The sequence below is a fragment of the Zalophus californianus genome, chromosome 6 (genome assembly GCF_009762305.2).
Source record: "Zalophus californianus isolate mZalCal1 chromosome 6, mZalCal1.pri.v2, whole genome shotgun sequence".
Lineage (NCBI taxonomy): Eukaryota > Metazoa > Chordata > Mammalia > Carnivora > Otariidae > Zalophus > Zalophus californianus.
Window position 1 is genome coordinate 86,270,900 of NC_045600.1, and position 19,922 is coordinate 86,290,821.

General features: G+C 36.9%; 1 protein-coding gene and 1 pseudogene across 3 annotated transcripts in view; both read right to left on the reverse strand.

Moving 5' to 3' along the window:
* Positions 1 to 19,922, reverse strand: part of SPG11 (SPG11 vesicle trafficking associated, spatacsin) — an 82,091-nt gene that overhangs the window by 48,657 nt on the left and 13,512 nt on the right. For all 3 annotated transcript variants that reach the window (XR_003515691.1, XM_027570146.2, XM_027570147.1), the window contains exons 8-15: positions 12,887 to 13,019; positions 7,856 to 8,011; positions 7,260 to 7,435; positions 5,079 to 5,255; positions 4,149 to 4,220; positions 3,737 to 3,864; positions 3,236 to 3,408; positions 2,113 to 2,326 (exon numbers count right to left, since the gene is read on the reverse strand). Coding sequence is in view for 2 of the 3 variants with exons in the window: in XM_027570146.2 (XP_027425947.1) it covers positions 2,113 to 2,326; positions 3,236 to 3,408; positions 3,737 to 3,864; positions 4,149 to 4,220; positions 5,079 to 5,255; positions 7,260 to 7,435; positions 7,856 to 8,011; positions 12,887 to 13,019 (1,229 nt within the window). In the remaining variant the exon portion in view is untranslated. The remainder of the gene's footprint in view (positions 1 to 2,112; positions 2,327 to 3,235; positions 3,409 to 3,736; positions 3,865 to 4,148; positions 4,221 to 5,078; positions 5,256 to 7,259; positions 7,436 to 7,855; positions 8,012 to 12,886; positions 13,020 to 19,922) is intronic.
* Positions 9,910 to 10,733, reverse strand: LOC113909104 (annotated as a pseudogene).

Genomic DNA, 19,922 nt, shown 5'->3' on the forward strand with positions numbered 1-19,922 from the left:
ATTCCGGATATATTGTTCTGAGTCTTATTTCTCATATTCAACATTGTGTGATTTATCCATGCTGATACCTGCGACTACAGTTTGTTCCTTTTCATTGTTATATAATATTCCACTGTGTGATTATAATACATTTTATCTATCTACTCTCTACCTTTGACGGTCATTACAGGTGCTCCTAGATTTTTGGTAAAGCAAATTTACATTTCCATTTGTGCTTCCTCTTTTGTGAAATGCCTATGTGCTCTGTTATCTTTCCCCTCCAGATCCAAGCTCTACTCTTCTCCTGCTCTCTATCCCCAGAGGATCACCTGGACAGAAGACTCCAGGGTCCTCAGGCTTCCATTTTGGTTCACCCTATGGGAAATCACCATCAGATGATAAGAGTCAGAAAAAAGAAAGGATGGGGATACCTTGGCTCTCTCTGGGCTAGATGACTGCATGTTGGCTGACGCTCTCCATCAGGGGACACAACTCATGCCGGGCAGTTCTCTAGGTCTCGGTAACTATTCCTTTACCCTCTAGGCGTTTAGAAAGCATACCCTAGTCCCAGAGTCATGAAGATATTCTTCAACATCTTCTAAAAGGTTTATAGTTTCACATTTGTCATTTAGATTTTCTACTTGGAATTGATTGTATACATGATAGAAGGCAGAAAGCCCAATTTAATTTCCCCCCCACATTGCTATCCAGTTATCCTAACCCCCTTTGTCGAAAAACTGTTCTTTGCCCACTGTGCAGTGCCACCTTTGTCATATATAAAGTGAGCATACATGCAGAAGTTTGTTTCTATGCTCATTATAAATAAATAGAATAAGGTTTTATATCTGATAGGGCAAGTTCTTTTTCAGAGCTATTCTTGAGCCTCTCCATTTTCATATAAATACTTATAATCACCTTGTTAAAATCCACAAGAAAACCTGCTGGGATTTTTATTGAGATGGCATTATTCTAACGATCAACTTCGGAAGAATCCACGACAGGCTTGTCTTGCTCCACGTCTAAAGAGAATGTTTGTGATGTTTCACCATCAAGCATATTGTTAGCTAGAAGATTTTTTTAGATACCCCTTTCAAGTTAAGGAAATTTGTCTCTTCTTAGTTTGCTAATATGTAGCTTTTATTAATTGATGCTGAATTTTATCAAATGCTGTTCTGTATCTAGCAGGGATTTTTTTCCCTTTAATCTGTTGCTATAGATGTCATTAATTCATTAATGTCATAATTCATGTTAAGTCATACATATATTAGCTTTTTAAGCAATCAAATACTAAGCTACATATCTGATAAGCATTCAAGTTATACGCAATTTTACTTCTGGTAAACAAGAAGAGGATTTAGTGCAGTGGAAAGAACAGTGAACAGAAAGTCAGGGGTAAAAGAACTGAAGTCTGAAGTCTGGCCTGGGCAAAGCTCTTCTCTAGATCTCACTCCCCCATCTTCAGGTTGGGTAGGGCAATACAGCTATACCTCCCCAATAAGTATAAATATACAATAAAATAAATACACGGGGAATAGCTTTATAAAACTTAAAAATTAACATACATGTTATTGTCTCCTTATATTATTTTTATAGCTTGGGAAGACAGATTAGGTGTAGCCATATGAGATGTGCTGATATTCAATCATTTTTGACCCATATGGCAAGTTCGCATGGTTCAATCTAACAATCATTTTTAGCAATGAATTAAAATGTTAAAGTCTCTATCACTTCAAGAGCTACTTCCCCTCACAAATTTCTTAACTGAGCAGTTCTCTTTAGTTCAAACCACATGCAGCATACAGCTGGGAGAAGAGTGGCAGACGTTACTCAATGCTAAGGTATCCTCATCTCAGCTCTTGCCACTTAGTCCTCGTCGCTGCACTGACAGCTGACCATTTCTACACCAAAGCACATTTAATGATTTGGGAAAAACCTTCACCTACAACTTGAGAGCCTATTCACTACGACATGATATTAAATGCATGTGATTTTAAAACCTCAATGGATGATAACACCCTTACCGTTCTGAATACTATGAAATGACCTTGTGTTGGGTTTATGGCATTTCAGAGCAAAAATTACACCATTATTTTTTATTGCCCTTCCTTGTATTCATCCCCACAGTGACAATACCTGGCCAGCTGATCTAAAATTTCATTCCTCATGTAGCTGTTGCAGCAAGTATGCCGATCAATAACATCAACAGTCAGAAGGGGCCATCTGTTCTGCTCAAGCGAAGCACAACTGTTCTGAGTCTGAAATTCTCCAATCCACAAGATAATGCTTGACCAGTCATGGCGAGCTGTGAGATAGCTCCAGAGGGCTTCAGGAGAATACGATTTGTATTCTGCAGTAAAAATAAAATACATTTAGGGGCGCCTGGGTGGCTCAGTTGGTTGAGTGGCTGCCTTCGGCTCAGGTCGTGATCCTGGAGTCTCGGGATCGAGTCCCGCATCAGGCTCCCTGCTCAGCAGGGAGTCTGCTTCTCCCTCTGACCCTCCTCCCTCTCGTGCTCTCTATCATTCTCTCTCTCTCTCTCTCAATAAATAAATAAAAATCTTTAAAAAAAAAAATAAAATACATTTAAAAAAAAGAAAGTACATCTTAAAATAGCAATGAATTATGATTATTGACACGAAACTCAACACTAATTAACTGAACAGATATGATGATCTGCACAAATATTTATGTAACATGAATTATTCAGGCCCTCTGCTTATTTTACTATTTTCCTCTTTAGTGCTCATTTCATAATAAGTCAGCTGCAGGAAGAGCTAAATGTTGTTCTCATTACTACAGTGGTTAAACAAAACTTGGAAATTAGCTGTGTATTTCACTTATCTTTTCAGGCCTCTTCTTCCCTTTTCTTCTCCTTAATATAAATAAAAACTTTATCCTTCTATGAATTACCACTGTTTGTCCCCAGAGCCCTGGTGTGATATAGATCCTTGGTACACAAGAAGAAATATGAAGACTATTTGTGGAAAAACAAAGATTTTGTCATTTTGAGGCTGGGAAGAGAATTCTTAGCTTTGAAATCTCAATTCACTGAACCACATGGCTTTTCTATTCCAGTATCACATTAGAAATCCCCTACAAAAATCTTAAGAGGTCTTAACACAATGACTTGCATTTTAAAGCAACTATGTTTCCTCCAAAAGGAGTTCTAAAATGGAGACTCATGGAACTATTCAAATACCAATGCCTAATTTAATCCTCATTCAATATGTTAGATTTTAGGTTCTTTCACACTTGCCTTCTGGACTTATCCTGGGGAGAAGGATGGATTCTTGTGTTAGCTGATTCCACCACTGAGCCCAATTTAACACAACTCTATGGTCCTGTTTGTTAAATTTATCTTTGGGATATTTCAGGAGTGAGTCCAAAACAGATTTGTGCTTGAAAATATCCTGTTCCTTTATCCAATACCTACAACAGTGATATAAATGTTTTTAATTTTGGAGGGAAAAGCATCATTCTTTTTTATCTGTTTATGAACTTCTACTCTTTTAGCAAACACATAATTCAATACTCTCATTTTTGTATCTGTTATCTTAAAAATATGTATGTGATTATACACATATGGAAATGACAGGAAATTCCTGAGTCCTCTCTGGATGATACAAGTTTCATCTTCATAGAGAATGTAAGTTCAGTTCCACATAAAAAAAAAAAATCTGTGCTCACTAACAATTATAAACTAAACACTGTCCACAGTATTTTTTCCATATTATCAAAAGTGGGCTAATGAGACTACCTGGCAAAGGACTGGATCTGCATATTTTCTTGGAAATGTCCTGAATAAAACTTCTCGACTTGATGCACGAAGTCTATAGTTCTTTTTTCATTTTCAGAAAAATAATTTTTTTCTTTTAAAATTTCAACCTTGAATAAAAAATTAACCAGTGATCTCACAAAAATCAAGCACAATTGCAAAACAAATGTCATGAGAGTAAATGCCATTTAAGAATTGTATTTTGAATTTTTGAGGTATATATAAATTCACACAAATTTTCTTTTACCACAAATGCAAAACAATCATTAAAAAATACAAAGGAGTTCTCATACTTTTACTTACTAGATAGTAGTTGAATATTAAAATAATTCATTTTGGAGTTTCACCAAGGTTTACTAGAATATGTAAACTACATAGCCTCACCTTTACCTACCAAAAAGTCCCGTATATTTGTATCAGTTGTATAGAAGCATATCTTGAGCAACTGGTCTTTTACATCAAAGCCCTACAGTAAACAGAGAAAATTTTCAAATCCTTTACATTTTTAACAGGGCTATTTTAACCATAAATATATGTTGGGTAAAGAAGTAGTCTATTACAGACATGTATCCTGTTAGAATTCTACAGCTTTTCTGCTCTTGTGAACATTCATTCTCTGTATTTATCATACATACATACTGCCTATCCCTAAAGTCCTTAGTGATTTTGCCAGAACAAAAGTAGCACATAGAACAATCTAAGATAATGCTAGGCTACCATATGATCAAAACTACAGGTATCTGCTATAATGATTCACCTGAAAACAAAAGTCAATGCAAATCGCAACCCTTACACAGTTTTACTCCTATATACCTCCAGAAAATTACCACGGGCAAGAAAGACCCCAACCATGCAGATTAGGGCCAGGTCCTCAGCTCAGTTCCAGGAGGCCTACCTCTGGGCCTTCCCCTTCTCAAATTAAGTAAAACCATGGAGCACAAAGCAAAGGTATAAGCCACTAGAAAGTTCAAATGGAGACATAAGGGGTCGCACGAACAACCCAGAATGTCCCCCTAAAAATGAGGTCCTGGGCATGCTTTGACATGTGAAGCTTTCTAGGAGAAGCACCGTCTCCTTCAACCAAAGTGCGAAGTGTAACAGAGAGCAAATGATGGAAACTCCCAATAAAAAAATCTCTTCAAAAAAGTTCTCAGTACTGAAGGACATTTCTATTACTATTTCGCTGTACAAGCTATATAAATTTCTTAGTCTGTGACATAACTATGAATATAAATCAATTTTTCTATCAACCAGAAATTGTATTAAATATGGAGATCTTTTCTTACATTAGAGACTTTACGATCAGACAGATTATGCAACTCACCATGTTCTTCAAAAGTTCAGAGGCTTCCTTTATATTGTTCTTTTTCAAGTTGTCGAAGACCAAATTTAGGCCTATTCTAATCAGCTCCTCAAGTCTTTGAGCAGAATGATTGTTAATCCTGAAGAAAGTCTGTGCCTCTGGTATTTTGTTGTTTAAAATAGCATTGGCAATAACTTCCTAGAAAAAAGAGAAAACTATTTGCCTTTTAAGTTCCTTTTCATTTCCTTATTATAACATAGGACTTATATACTTATTGAGCACCTAATGGACTTTTATTGAAAATCTGCTGCTAGATTTGGGGCTTTGCACAGGGGAGATGAAATTGACCAAAACACAGATCCTGCTTTTAGACTAGTGGAAAATACACAAATAAAGTATTGAGTATAGTCCTGTATGATAGAGGCAATGATACCAGTATCCCAAGGTGCTAGGCAGGAGGATCCAGAAAAAGAGCATCTAAATAAAAGGAGTAACAAAAAGAAAAGGCTTCCTAGTAGAGAAGACTTATGAGGTGCAGTTTAAAAGGCAAATGTTATATACATATACTGAGGAAAGAGGACAAGTGTTCCAAAAAGAGGGACTATGGGGGCGCCTGAATGGCTCAGTCAGTTGGGTATCTGCCTTTGGCTCAGGTTATGATCTTAGGGACCTGGGATCCCTGCTCAGTGGGGAGTCTGCTCCTCTCCCCATGCCCCTCTCCCCTGCTTGTACTCACGCGTGCATGTGCTCTCAAATAAATAAAATCTTAAAAAAAAAAAAAGAGAGAGAGGGACTATATACAAAGGCATAAAGGCAAGAAACAGTATCAGTCTTTAGGAACCTCCAAATTACTCAATTTGACTGGAGAAAAAGTTGGACAGAGTAGATGAGACCTGAAAGAAAGCAGAGGTTCCATAATGCAGGGTGTTATACATGGGAGATGGGATTTATCCTAAAACTTATGTGGAGACATTGAAGGATTTTAAAAGCAAAAGGTGATATAATCAGATATATATTTTAGGAAGAATATTCAGGCAGCAATGTGGAGAATGGACTGAAAGAGTTGTCAAGCTCAAGACAGTAAGGCATTAGTACTATACTAGTAAGAAGAAATAAAGACCTGTACTTAAGACCAATACTCAAGAGAGAACAGAAAAGGGGCATTCTTAACCTGGGGCTTTTGACGGGTCCGTAAATCCCATGAAGCCATGTGCAAAACTGTATGTATGTGTACATGAGCATATTCACAAGCATGTGTTTGGAGACAAGAGTTCACAGCTTTCATCAAAGTAGACTACAACCTCCCAAAAAGTAAAAAATCAATTATTTTGAGTAAAAAGACCAGAGGACCATGAATGGCACCTTGAAGCACATTAAAGAGGGAAAACAAGAAGTGAAACCTGCAAAGGAGACTGGAAAAGAGAAGTCAAAAAAAGGAGAGGGGAAAATCAAGTAATTTTTTGGCTTAAGAATGAGAGATACAGAAACTGCAGTCACTCCAGGTACTTTCCCATTCCTCCACCCCAAGACCAGTGGTCCTGCGAACTCGCCAGGATGTCAAATTTATCCCTTTCACTCCCTACTGAGTCTTATCATCTGGGTTAAGCTATTTTGGTCTTCGTCTTTCTAAAGCCAATACTCTCCATGTGGGTGAAGGGATTCTTCTAGGTCCCAGTCATAAAGAGGGCAACAAGGTTTGGTTGTACTACTTCTATTATAAAAAGAAAAGCAAGCAGGTGAGCACAGAAAATTTAACTGGCAAGATATCTTAACTAGAATCTGAGGACACAAATCCAGTATACTTCTAAGACATAATGGCATAAAATCAAACTTTCCTAAGATGAAACCATCAGTAGTAATTTGATTTATCCATAGGTCAGACAGAATGCTTAAGTCCAAAGTGCCAGGCCCTAACCATTGAGGAAGTGTTAAGAGTATGCCACCTCACATGGCTTTGGGGGTGGGTGCCTGTCACCATATCCAAGTGGGCAGATCTGGCATTAAGAGGGAACTTAAATGTGTTCTAAATAAATGAAGCTTGTAGACATAAATCTGAAGTCGTGTCCAGAGATCCCCAAATCGGTGAAACCTAAACCCTTGCCAAAGATTCTGAATCACAAGTGTAAAATTCTAAATTCTGTTTTGTTTTCTCAGATCCTCTAAACCTGGCAAATAAAAGAAGTGATAATTGCTCATATTTACCTCAACGCTGAGTTTCTCCCATATATTGCTCTCTCTTACTTTGGGAACATTTTCATTTACGTCATATTCATCTCCCGTATCTATTATCTTCCAAGGAAACTTTATCATGAAGGTTCGAAGTTCATTAATGTAGCTGGTCAAAATGTTCACTCCTTTCTGTAGATGTTCATCTAGTTCTACAGAAAAGACCAAATTGCCAGTTTCATATATACAAAAATATATGTGTGTGTATACATATACATAGAGAGCAAGAACTAGAGAGAAAGAATAAACCATAAGCTGTTAGGATTATAAAGAACTCTAGAAAATGCCAAAATTTAACCTCCTTTTTTTTAAACTTCGGACAAAAAAATCTGAGCTTTTTCCTATTTACAAGTAGCTCTGTAATTTAATATAACCCTTTTCACAATGATTAGTCCTTTCTGTCAACTTTCCCAATATTAGAACCCATGTCACTCACTCAATTATACACTGACTTTTCTCAGCTTTAGTAAATAGCACTCTACTGGCTCATGCTCTCTCATGCAATAGGACCACTTGTATCTCTGTCCTGACAGGAATAGCGCAGTTGCACCCCTCTTTGATGCCATTCTTACCTTCATTGTGAACAAAAAGCTCTTTTATTTGTTTGTTAAGAAAAGACAGTGTAAGATTAAGCAACTGTTCTGAAAAGTGTTTGCTTTGGGTTTCAGAATCACTTTCTCTAATTGCTGAGCAAAGTAAATCCAATGCTGGTGTCAGCTTTTCCACATCTAAGGAAGAACCAAAGAAATTAACATGAACATCAGTATACTCCTAATAAAACTAACATATCCAAAAATACCATGTGGCAATACTTTTTTTTTTTTTTTAAGAACAAAAGCGGTATATTTCCGTTGGACTCCCTGATAGAGAGGATAGGGCGGTATGAATGGATAGAATGAATGACACACATAGTACAAATATATTTTATTTGAAATAAAAATGTTTACACAGCTGAACAGGTCACTTGGAAACAAACTTGCTTAACTCTATTACTGAACAAAAAGAAAGCTGAAGCACAAACACCCTTCTTTTTTGACATGCATTTGGAGATAGGGAGGAAGTCACTACCTGGTTTTTTAAAAACCGACCTTCCCCTAAGGTCTGGTCATAGAAGTATAAACAATGTAAATCAAGCTACCAATACCAGTTGTCATATCACACCTATGTCATTTCTGTATTCTGAGATCACACATATACCTGTCAATAAACCTGGGAAGGGTTGCTGTATCACAGTTACATTTGAGTTTTTGGCAGGCAGGACTGAGGAAGAGTAATCTGGAACACGTTTTACATCCTATTTAGAACAAATCACTAGTATTCCCTTAAATAACAGGTTACAAAGAGAAAGATCCTGCCTGGAATGTATCCTTTTTCACTCTGGTTCATTTTTAGTTTTTGTTTGTGATTTACATAGTTGTTTGATTCATCTGCTTATAGTGCAATCCTGCCACAAAGTATTAAAGCACAAGATATCTATTATTCCTTCAACATCTGCATTTACTACATCCCTAGTAGGTCAACAGTTCTTGAATAAAAAAATAATAATAAATGGGTAGAACTCTCCTAAAAATGCAGATGTCTATAACTATAATGGTACTAGATGGGAAGTAGACAATGTGGGAAGAGAAAAAAGCAAATACGTTCATGTGCAGGGAATGTGGTTCAAGGCTTTGGATTTAAAAACAACTCCCGCAGAGAAGCTGGCTATAATGGAATGTCCAGAAAACTTCCTTTGTCCCCACAAAAGGACCTGAGAAGCCCAACCCAAACTTTTAAAAACTACAGTTATAAGATGCAATAAATGATAATCAAAGCAGTCAGAGGGAGAAGGATGAATGTGTCTTCCATTCAGCTAATTTATAGCATAGTCTCTTTAGCTACTGGTGGATCTGTAAAAACCACTGGAGTACCACATAAGTGCTTTGAAGGTTAGGGGTAGAAAAGTACTGAGCATATTACCTGTCTATATCAGTAACAGGACTTCATGGCTAGGAAAATTTTCTTAACAGTAAAATGACTCCAGGAAAGATCTTTCTTACCATCATTAAATGTGGCATAATAATAAAAAAAAAATTACTAGTAGATATAGTGAAAACAGAAAATTACAAGGCAGAGAACACAAAAGAATCAAGACGATGTTAATAGGTTCAATAGTATTCCATAAGGCTAGAAAACCTGTTAACATTGAAAGCCCTAGCAAAATATACTTAAAAAAACTTTGGGGGGGGGGGACGCCTGGGTGGCTCAGTTGGTTAAGTGTCTGCCTTCTGCTCATGTCATGATCTCGGGGTCCTGGGATCAAGCCCCATGTTGGGCTCCCTGCTCAGCAGGGAGTCTGCTCCTCCCACTCTCTGTTCCTACCCCTCCTCATGCTTTCTCTCTCAAATAAATAAAATTTTTTAAAAATCTTAAAAAAATTTTTTTAAGTAATCTCTATACCCAACGTGGGGTTCGAACTCACAACCCCAAGACCAAGAGTCGCATGCTTCACCAACTGAGCCAGCCAGCTGCCTCTTGAATAATTTTTTAATCAAAATATCACTCTTGTTTATAAATCAGTTATTTATCATATGACCACATATTGAATCCTTTCTTTCCACATACCAAAGAATCCTACACTCAGCCTTTAAGCATTCTGCATTGCTTTGCCAATCTTGTAGCTGAGTATCTTGTTCCAGTCAATTTTGGTGTGAGTAACTGGAAGCTGCCTTGAATGTGGTGTATGACGCTATTTGACAGTTTTCACTAAATGCTCTCTGGGATTCATTTTCTGCATGCTCTATGATTTAATAAACTCCTTGGCAGTTTGGACTTCGCTTGAAACAGTTACTGAATCCTGCACATCTTCAGGACTAACCAAATGAACAGTGCCATCTTCATAATAATGAACCTGAATCTCAAGTACTCCAACCACCCGGGCTGTAGGTGGTGTGACGGTGAACTTCCACTCTGATCTCCAACAACCATTCCAGAAGTTTTTAGGCTAAAACTGGTGGTCTTCAATACATGCAGTGATGGTGTGTTGCCCATCTATAGTTTTAGCATAAACAGTACAGAAGCCATTGGAATGATGATCTTTCACACAGGCCCTTAAAGCACTGTCACAGGATTCTCTCCAAGACTTCAGATCCCTCTGCATTCTCTGGGTCACTTGCTTCTTTCCTAAGTGATCAAACTCAAAGGAAATTTTGTTTCTTGGATCTAAAAATCTGCTATTACTCAGATCACCATATTCTCTAATTAAGACCTGATCTTCATAGGTGTGAACTGATCCATGTTATACTGGGCAAATGCATGTGCTGCCCCTTCCCTGAGGAGAATGTCATTATTAAGTAGTAGCTAGACATCGTTGAACACTTCATAAAATTCCCCTGGGGGTGCATGAGTGATGAATTTAGTGGTTACGCATACCTTCTCCTCTTCTGACCCTTGATCCTCAAAGTTGGCCATCTTGGGCTGCTCTTACTTGTTGCAATATTATTAAGCATAAAACAAGGACCAACGTCTTATTCTCAAAAAGGTCACAAAACTTATGAACTGTTACCTGCAAACGTTAGTGATTCTACTTACTATTAGTCATTATTTACAGATATTAGTAGTAACTACCATTTTGCTGACCACCTATGCTTCATCTTAAGTATTGGCCTTGGTGTCTTATAAATGCTATCTCATTTATTATTTTCAACACCCCTGAGAGGTAATGTTGTAGCCCCTTTTCCACAGATGAAGAAACTGAGGTTAAGAGGGATTAAAATAATTTGCCTAAGCTAATCTGGAAAGTAAATGGCAAAGTCAAAATCTGAAATTCAGCCTGTCTTGATTCCAAAACCATTCTTTTAAACATGCAGATGAAAGCAAGAAATGTAGGTTCCTGAATCCTCCATTTACCAGCTGCAAGCCCTAATAATGGGATTTCCATTTATCTCAGCATTGGCTCCACCTCTGGAATTCCATGAGAATGGTGGGAAATGTGGGTTTGACCCCAAGAGAACTGGTAAGCTATTTCCTGGCTGATTTCCAGACTCATCCCCACCCTTTAGGCCAAAGCAGTGCAGATAAGAATAGAATAGAATGAGGAGAAATCACTGACTGAACAGAAGTGAATAATGACCATACATTTGCTAATGGATCCCATTTACCACAAATCAAGTTTTCTAAAAATTCAAGCAGACATTGAAAAAAAAAAATTGGAGCATTAAAAAAAAAAGTTAGCAATGTAAGAAAAAAACACAAAACTGCACCAAAATGAAAGAGAATGTTCTTAAGAAAGAAAATTTCTAATCCACAGTGTGAGAACACTACATTGATAGAAAAAAAGGAGGCTGTCATTTTCTCCATGGAACTAGAGTACAAGTTGATAAAACTTATCTGGAGGACGATTTATCAAAGCATTTAAGAATGTAAATCATGGGGCACCTGGGTGATTCAGTCGTTAAACATCTGACTCTTGGTTTTGGCTCAGGTCATGATCTCAGGGTTGTAAGATTAAGCCCGGAGTTAGGCTCCATGCGTAGCACAGTGTGCTTGAGATTCTTCCCCCCTCCCGGGCCCCCAGCTAACACGCTCTCAAATAAATAAAATCTTTTTTAAAAATGTAAACTGTGTGTCTCTTTGACCTGGAAATTTAACATCTACACATTTACCCCAATAATTGTACACATGTGAAATTATACACACACACACACACACACACACAATTTATAGCACATTACCAACAATAGTAAAAGTTGGAATGAATCCAAATGTCTAATGGTTAGGTAAATTATGGGATAGCCCATACAATGAAATTCTATGCTACCACAAATAAACCGTGTATCTATTAACAAGAGAGGTCTATAATATATCATCAAGTGAAAAAAAAAAAAGCAGATAATAAAACTGTATGTATAAGGAAAAACATACTTTATTACACTATCCCTCTAAAGCGAGGATGCACATGGCTTCCTGGTCCAAGAATAAAAGCTAGGTTTCTGGTTTATTACATAGGAAAGACAAATCTTGAAAAGAAGTGTTGGTAATGTAGCAAAAATGTGGAAGAGTTAGGCTGAAAAAAATTTTTTTAAAGATTTTATGTATTTGACAGAGAGAGACGGAGAGAGAGAGGGCACAAGCAGGGGGAGTGGCAGGTAGAGGGAGAAGCAGGCTTCCTGCTGAGCAGGGAGCCCCAAGTGAGACTCGATCCCAGGACCCTGGGATCATGACCTGAGCTGAAGGCAGACGCTTAACTGACTGAGCCACCCAGGCGCCCCTAGGCTAAAAATTTTTATAACAAGTCTCAATCCATAACTCAGCCATCACTAAATATCTCAGATAGTTGCAAGAGTGGGCAATGAAAGAGAATAAAATTCTCTTGAATTTAAAAGGTCATCTCTTCCTTCCACACTAAAAATACAAAGCACAGTACAGGACATGAACAATAAACACCCCACTTAGAATGAGAACATTTATAGATTCTTATAACTCCCTCAAGATTCCACAAAGTATATAAAATGTCAAGACTGAGTTTCAGCAAGTCTGTCAGTCATCAGAAAGCACAACAATAATATGAAAGTGACTAAAAAGATAAAATGATAAATACCAATGTAGAAGCTTTTTCTACTTACTTCTTAAATACAAATGAGATGGAAAGTCATCAAGCTGATCAGGTACAGAAGATTTTGAGGATGGATTCAAAAGGTTTTCTTTGCTCTTCAAAAAGAAATCTACTGTGTCCAGCTGACGATTTTCTATCCCAGCCTGAAACAGTAGAAAATCAGAAAAAAATTACAATAGGTAAAATTTGGAATACAGATTTTTTCTTTTTTTAACTTTAGAACTTAATGCACCAAGACTGCAAGAGACACAAGGCTACCTATCTTGCAGCAGTACCCTGGTTCTGGTGAGGATTCTGACAATAATTATGCAATTTGGGGCAAGTCTCCAACTTTTCTGAACAAAAATTTCTGCTTCAGTAAAAACAAGAAGTTAGATAGAAAACACTTCCAACTCTACTACCTGTAATTCTAATACTACTCAAAGCTAGGTACTTGGGAACCATCATCACAGGTTAGAGTCCATTTGAATTAAAATGTTAAAGCAGTATGATATAAAGTTCACTGAAAAAGCAGGCTAAAAACAGATTCCCATTTCTGACTGGGCATCTTGAGGAAGCTTTCCATATAGCACACTTAAAAATCAGACACACACACACACACACACACACACACACACACACACACACACACACACACCTTTAAAGGCTGGAAACAAACAAACAAAAATCCTCCCAGGATAAAAATGAGGAGGACAAAGACAAATTCAGAAAAGTAAGCTCTAAAACCAACAGCTATTTGAAGGATTCTGCATCTTTTCTGATGGCCTAAAGCAGGGGTTAGAAAACTAAGGCCCATCAACCGAATTCAGCCTTTGCCTGTTTTTGCAAATAAAGTTTTATGGGAACACAGCCACACCCATTCCCCCATTCATTTCCATATTGCCAATGGCTACGATGGCACATCTGAGTAGTTGCAATAGAAACCTACCTGCAAACCCTAAAATACTTACTATCTGGCTCTTTACAGAAAAAGTTTACCACTCCTACCCTAAAGCACTGTGCCTATCTGGAGAGTTTGTTTAAATATAAATTGCTAAGCCCTACCACCAAGAGTTTCTGATTCAGAAAGTCTGGGGTAGGACTTAAAAATCTGCACTTGTAATAAATCTCCAGGTGATGGTGATGGTGATGCTGTTAGTCTGGGGACCACACTTTGAAGTTCTGGGTGTTAACAGACCAGGCAGGTTGAGGTGAGAGGTACTGGTGGAAGTTATACATGGAGGAAGAGAAGATAAACCTAGGGTCCACGCAAGGTGACACTGTCCAAAAATGGATAAACTGGAAATACCGGCCCCAAAGGGAGACCATAAAAAAACTGCCTTTCCTCTGGTTGGTGGGAGGTAAAACTAAATTGTCTATGATTAAACAGCAAATATTCTTGTTCTTAGAAGTTATATGCCAAAGTACTTAAAGAGTAACTTTTAAAAAGTTTGGCAAAAATAAAAGGTACACAGTCAAGACATATGTGGCAAAATGTTAACAGTTGGTGAATGGTGAAGGGTACCTGGATGGTGATTTTGCAAATTTTTCTGTAAATTTGAAAATTCTCAAAATAACATATTTGAAAACAATGACCAGGGCACCTGGGTGGCTCAGGTAGTTAAGCAGCTGCCTTCGGCTTAGGTCATGATCTCCAGGTCCCGGGATGGAGCCCCAGAGAGTCCAGAGTCAGGCTCCCTGCTCAGCGGGGAGTCTGCTTCTCCCTCTGCCCCTCCCCCTGCTCATGCTCTCACTCTCTCTCTCAAATAAATAAAATCTTTAAAAAGAAATAACATGATCAAAGAAATCCCCTCCAGTCTCAGCTTACTTCTTCTGCCTCACACACTGCTCATTCTCTCTAATACAAATCTTTAAAAAAAAAAAAAGACTAAATAGTAATTGCAGAAATAAAAAATAAAAATTGAAAGTAGATACTCAAAGGATGTGTTTTTTTTATAAATTCCTTTTTTTTAATTGCTGAGTAGTATTTTTCTTTCTAAGATTTTATTTATTTATTTGACAGAGAGAGCAAGGGAGCACAGTAGAGGGAACAGTAGAGGGAGAGGGAGAAGCAGGCTCCCCGCCAAGCAGGGAGCCTGATGTGGGGCTTGATCCCAGGACCCTGGGATCATGACCTGAGCCAAAGGCAGATGCTTAACCATCTGAGCCACCCAGGCACCCCAAAGGATGTGTTTAATAACAGATTAGACACAGCTGAAAAGAGAACTGGTGAGCTGGAAGAGAGATTTGAAGAAATTATCTACAATGTAACAAAGACTCATAGAGGTTAAGGGAAAATGAGGGAAGTATGTAAAGTCTAATTACTTCTGACTGAAGTACCACTGTGACTTCACACAACATGGGGGGAAAATACACATTCAATGTTCAAGCACACGTTAACAGTTGCAAAGATTGAGTAATTAGTAGGCTAGAAATGAAATCTCAACAAATTTTCAATAATTGGTATCTTTTTTCCAATATATATATATAAAAATATTTTGCCAATATTTTTCCACCAAAAACCATGACTCATCAGTGAGACATAAAATCACCTCAAACTGGAGAAGACTAAAGACAAAAAGCTTGCAAAAGTAGCCTGAGGGGAAAACACTAAACCCTCAAAGAAATAACAGCTGATTTCTCAATGACAATGGAATTCAGAAGACAATAGAAAGTGATCATGAATGTTCTGAAAGAAACAACTGCCTACTTACAATTCCATACCTCCCAAAAATATCTTTCAAAAACGGCAGCAAAATAGACATTATTAGTTAGATAAAAACAGTTCAGCGCCGGTCAGATCCTCACTCAAAGAGATTCTAAATGATACACTCTAGGCAGAGGGAAGGCCTAAAATGTGAGAAGAAACAAACAGCAAGGAAATGTATCATACCTGTGTAAAAAGAAATGAACCTAAATACATAATGCTATCTATTGTGGTTAAAAAAATAAAACACAACAGTAATTTAAGTAGGGGAAAAGTAAATAAAGTTAAAGCATTCAATGGGCCTATATTAACCAGAAGGGTAAAGTTATGAACTTTGGATTTGATAATGTAAATATGTATGTTTCCCAGAATATCCTCTAAAAGAACAAAAACTGAATATTTAGTATCCAAACTACCAGAGGTTACAGGAGCTCCTGGAGAGCTGATAATGTTTTATTTTTTTGACCTGGCTGGTGGTTATAAGAGCTTTTGCTTTGTAATTATTTGTTAAACTGTATGTATATTCTGTATACTTTTTTATACATGTTATATTTCACAATAAAAATAAAATTGATTAATGTGGTTTATTACAATAACAGATGAAAAAAGATGATTCATATGATTGTATCAACATGTTCAGAACAAGTATTCAATACAATTTCAATAGCCATTCATGATTAAAAATTCATAGCCAGGAAAAATCTTATAAAGACTCTTTCTTTCTTTTCTTTCCTCTCCTTCTTTTCCTTTCCTTTCTTTTCTTTTGAGAACTAGAGAGGTGGGGGAGGGAGGGCAGAGGGAGTAGAGAGAATCTTAAGCAGACTCCTGGCTGAGCACAGAGCCCAGTGCAGGGCTTGATATCACGAACCTGAGATCAAGACCTGAGCTGAAATCAAGGGTCAAATGCTCAACCAACTGAGCCATCCAAGCGCCCCATAAAGATTTTCTTAATATACATGAGTGCATGTGCACAGACCCATACTTTAATAGGTAGATGTTACAGGTATTCTTTTTAAAATCAGGAATAAATAAGGATGCCCACTGTTACTTCTGAGTGATATTATGCTAGCGGTCCCAGCAGCAACATGAGGAAAAGAAGTAAAAAGAATAAGGATTTGAAGAAACAAAATTGTATTACTTTGATGTTACTGTACATTAAACGTATAAAAACTTCAAGAAAATCTAACAAATTATTAGGATTAATAAAAAAATTTAGCAAATTTGCTGGATACAAAAATCAATGTATAGAAGTTAAATGTATTTCTTTATACTGGTAACAAACAAAATGTAACTTAAAAATATACCATTTATAATAGCAAAATCTAACAGTTTTTAAATATATATAAATGTATACATTTAAGCATATAATAAATATAAACACACATATATTTAAATATAAATACATATCCAAACTAAAAATAAAGCTGACAAAAGATGTTAAGCTCTTAATGAAAAAATTAAAAATTGTAATTTCATTGAAAAACATTAATGAAGGCATGAAAAAATGCAAAAAGAAACTTTGTTTATGGATAGGAATATTAAATATCCTAAAGATGTTGATTCCTCCCAACTTGATATATAGATTTAATGTAATTCTAATAAAAATCTTAACAGTTTTTCATGAAACTTGACAAGCTGATTGGAACAGAGGGAAGAGGGTTAAGGGAGAGAGAATAATAAAGACATTCCTGAACAATAATAAAGTGAGGGATTTATAGACTGGCCCAGGACAAAGACCAATGGAACAGAATAGAGCCCAGAAACAAACTCATACATATATGGAAACCTGACACACAGAGATTTCAGATAGTAAAAGGAAGGACTTTAGAAAAAAAAAAATGTTTCTGAGACAAATGGTTATCAATACGGGGGGGGGAGGGGAGGGAATAGGTTGCTACTTCACACCATGCATAAATATAAGTTCCAAATGGAAAAGGACTTAAGTAAGAAAGTCACATTTTTAAAACTTAGGAAAAATATAGAAACATCTTTATGACTTTAAGGATATGAGAAATCACAAATTACATGCAAAAAGGAAAAGACTGATTAATGAAACTACACTAAAATTTAGAACTACATTAAAATCAAAGACCCCACAAAGAAAGTAAAAAGACAAGCCACACATTAGAATATATTCATTCCAGTTATAACAAAGGATTAGTATCTAGAATACATCCAACATACAAACTACAAACCAGTAAGAAAAACACAAACACCCCAAGAGAGAATGGGAAAAAGACATGAACAGTCACTTTACGAAAGAATCCAAATGTCATATATACATCAACCTTACCCAGCAGGAAAATGCAAATTAAAACCCATCATAATATCAGATTGGCAAAATTTTTAAAAATCTGGATATGCCAAGTGCTGGAAAAGACATCAATAATGAAAACTACCATGCATTGCTGTTAAGAGTATAAACTGATAAATCAACCCTGGAGAACTAGAGTACCATCTAGTACTGTGAAAGATGCACATGTCCTATGACCCAGCAATCCTATTACCACCACAGGGAAACTCTCGCACACGTGCTACTATAGATGTGTACTGTTTACAGCAACACGGTTCATAACAGCAAACAACTGGGGGAAAGCCTAAAGTTGGATAAAGATATATTTATACAATGGGGTATCATGTGTGAGTACAGTACATGTTTGTATTTCTGTGGTGTTGGTTGTGATCTCTCATATATCATCCAATCCTCATTCAAGTCACACACATGCATGAGCACTGTGTAAGGGCACACTGTCGGCTCTATGGTCTGTAGTCACACTGCCTGGGTTCAAATCCTGACTGACTACCACCTGCTGTCCATGTATACCTGAATTAGATTTCCTAACCTGTCTGTTTTCCCTCATCAATAAAATGGGGTTAATAACAGTATTTCCCTATAGGGTTGATAAGATGAATGAAATAACACTTTATTATTACCATTAATATTTAAGAAAACCATAGAGAAATAGGCATGATTACTTCTGGATAACAGATTTACAGGTGACAAATTTTTTTTCCCCAATTACTCAAATTTTCTACAATGATATTATGTAGTGTATAAAAGTAAGCTCTTCAACAAATGATGCTGGAAGAAATGAGTATCTGTCTACAAAAGAATGAAACTGGATCCCTTGCTAATACCAGATACAAAAATTAATCAAAATGTATCATGGACCTAAATTTAAGAGCTGAAACTATAAAACTCTTATAAATCTCCACACCTCAGTTTAGGCAATGGTTTCTAGACCAATGGTTTCTAGACATGACACCAAAAGCACTAGAGATTAAAAAAAAAAAAGTAAATTGACTTTAACAAAATTAAAAACCTTTGTGTTTCAAAGGACACCACTGAGAAAGTGAAAAGACAACCTGAAGAATACTAGAAAATATTTGAAAGTCATCAGAGTCTAGTACCTAGAATACATAAGGAACTCTTACAACTCAACAACAGAGACAAAAAATTAAAAACTGGACAAAGATTTAAATAGATATTTCTCCAAAGACATATACAAATGGATAAGCACATGAAAACATGTTCAACATCATTAGTCATTAAGGAAATGCGAATCAGGGGCACCTGGGTGGCTCAGTCATTAAGCATCTGCCTTAGGCTCAGGTCATGATCCCAGGGTCCTGGGATGGAGCCCCGCATCGGGCTCCCTGCTCAGCACGAAGCCTGCTTCTCCCTCTCCCACTCCCCCTGCTTGTGTTCCCTCTCTCGCTGTGTCTCTTTGTCAGATAAATAATAAAATCTTAAAAAAAAAAAAAAGAAAAGAAAAGAAAATGCAAATCAAAACCACAATGAGGACTCCCTGGCTGGCTCAGTCAGTAGAGCATGCGACTCTCAATCTTGGAGTTGTGGGTTCAAGCCCCACACTGAGCACAGGACTTACTAAAAAACAAACAAACCAAACGCAAAAACAAACACACACACATACAAAACCCCCACAATGAGATACCATTTCAACTTCACAACTACAAGGATGGTTATAATAAAAAGGTCGACAATAACAAGTGTTGGTGAGGATGTGGTGCTCTTGGAGCCCTCACACACTGCTGGTGGGAATGTAAAATAGTGAAGCTTCTGTGAAAAACAAGTCTGTGGTTCTTCAAGAAGTTAAGTGACCCAGTAATTCCACTGCTAGGTGTATACCCAAGAGAAATGAAAACAATGGACACAGAACTTGTACACCACTGTTCACAGGATTATTTATAATAACCAAAAAGTGGAAACAACCCAAATGTCCATCAACTGATGAATGGATAAACAAAATGTGGTACATCCATATAATGGAGTATTACACAGCCATACAAAAAATGAAGTAATGATACATGCTACAACATCAATGACCCTTGAAAACAT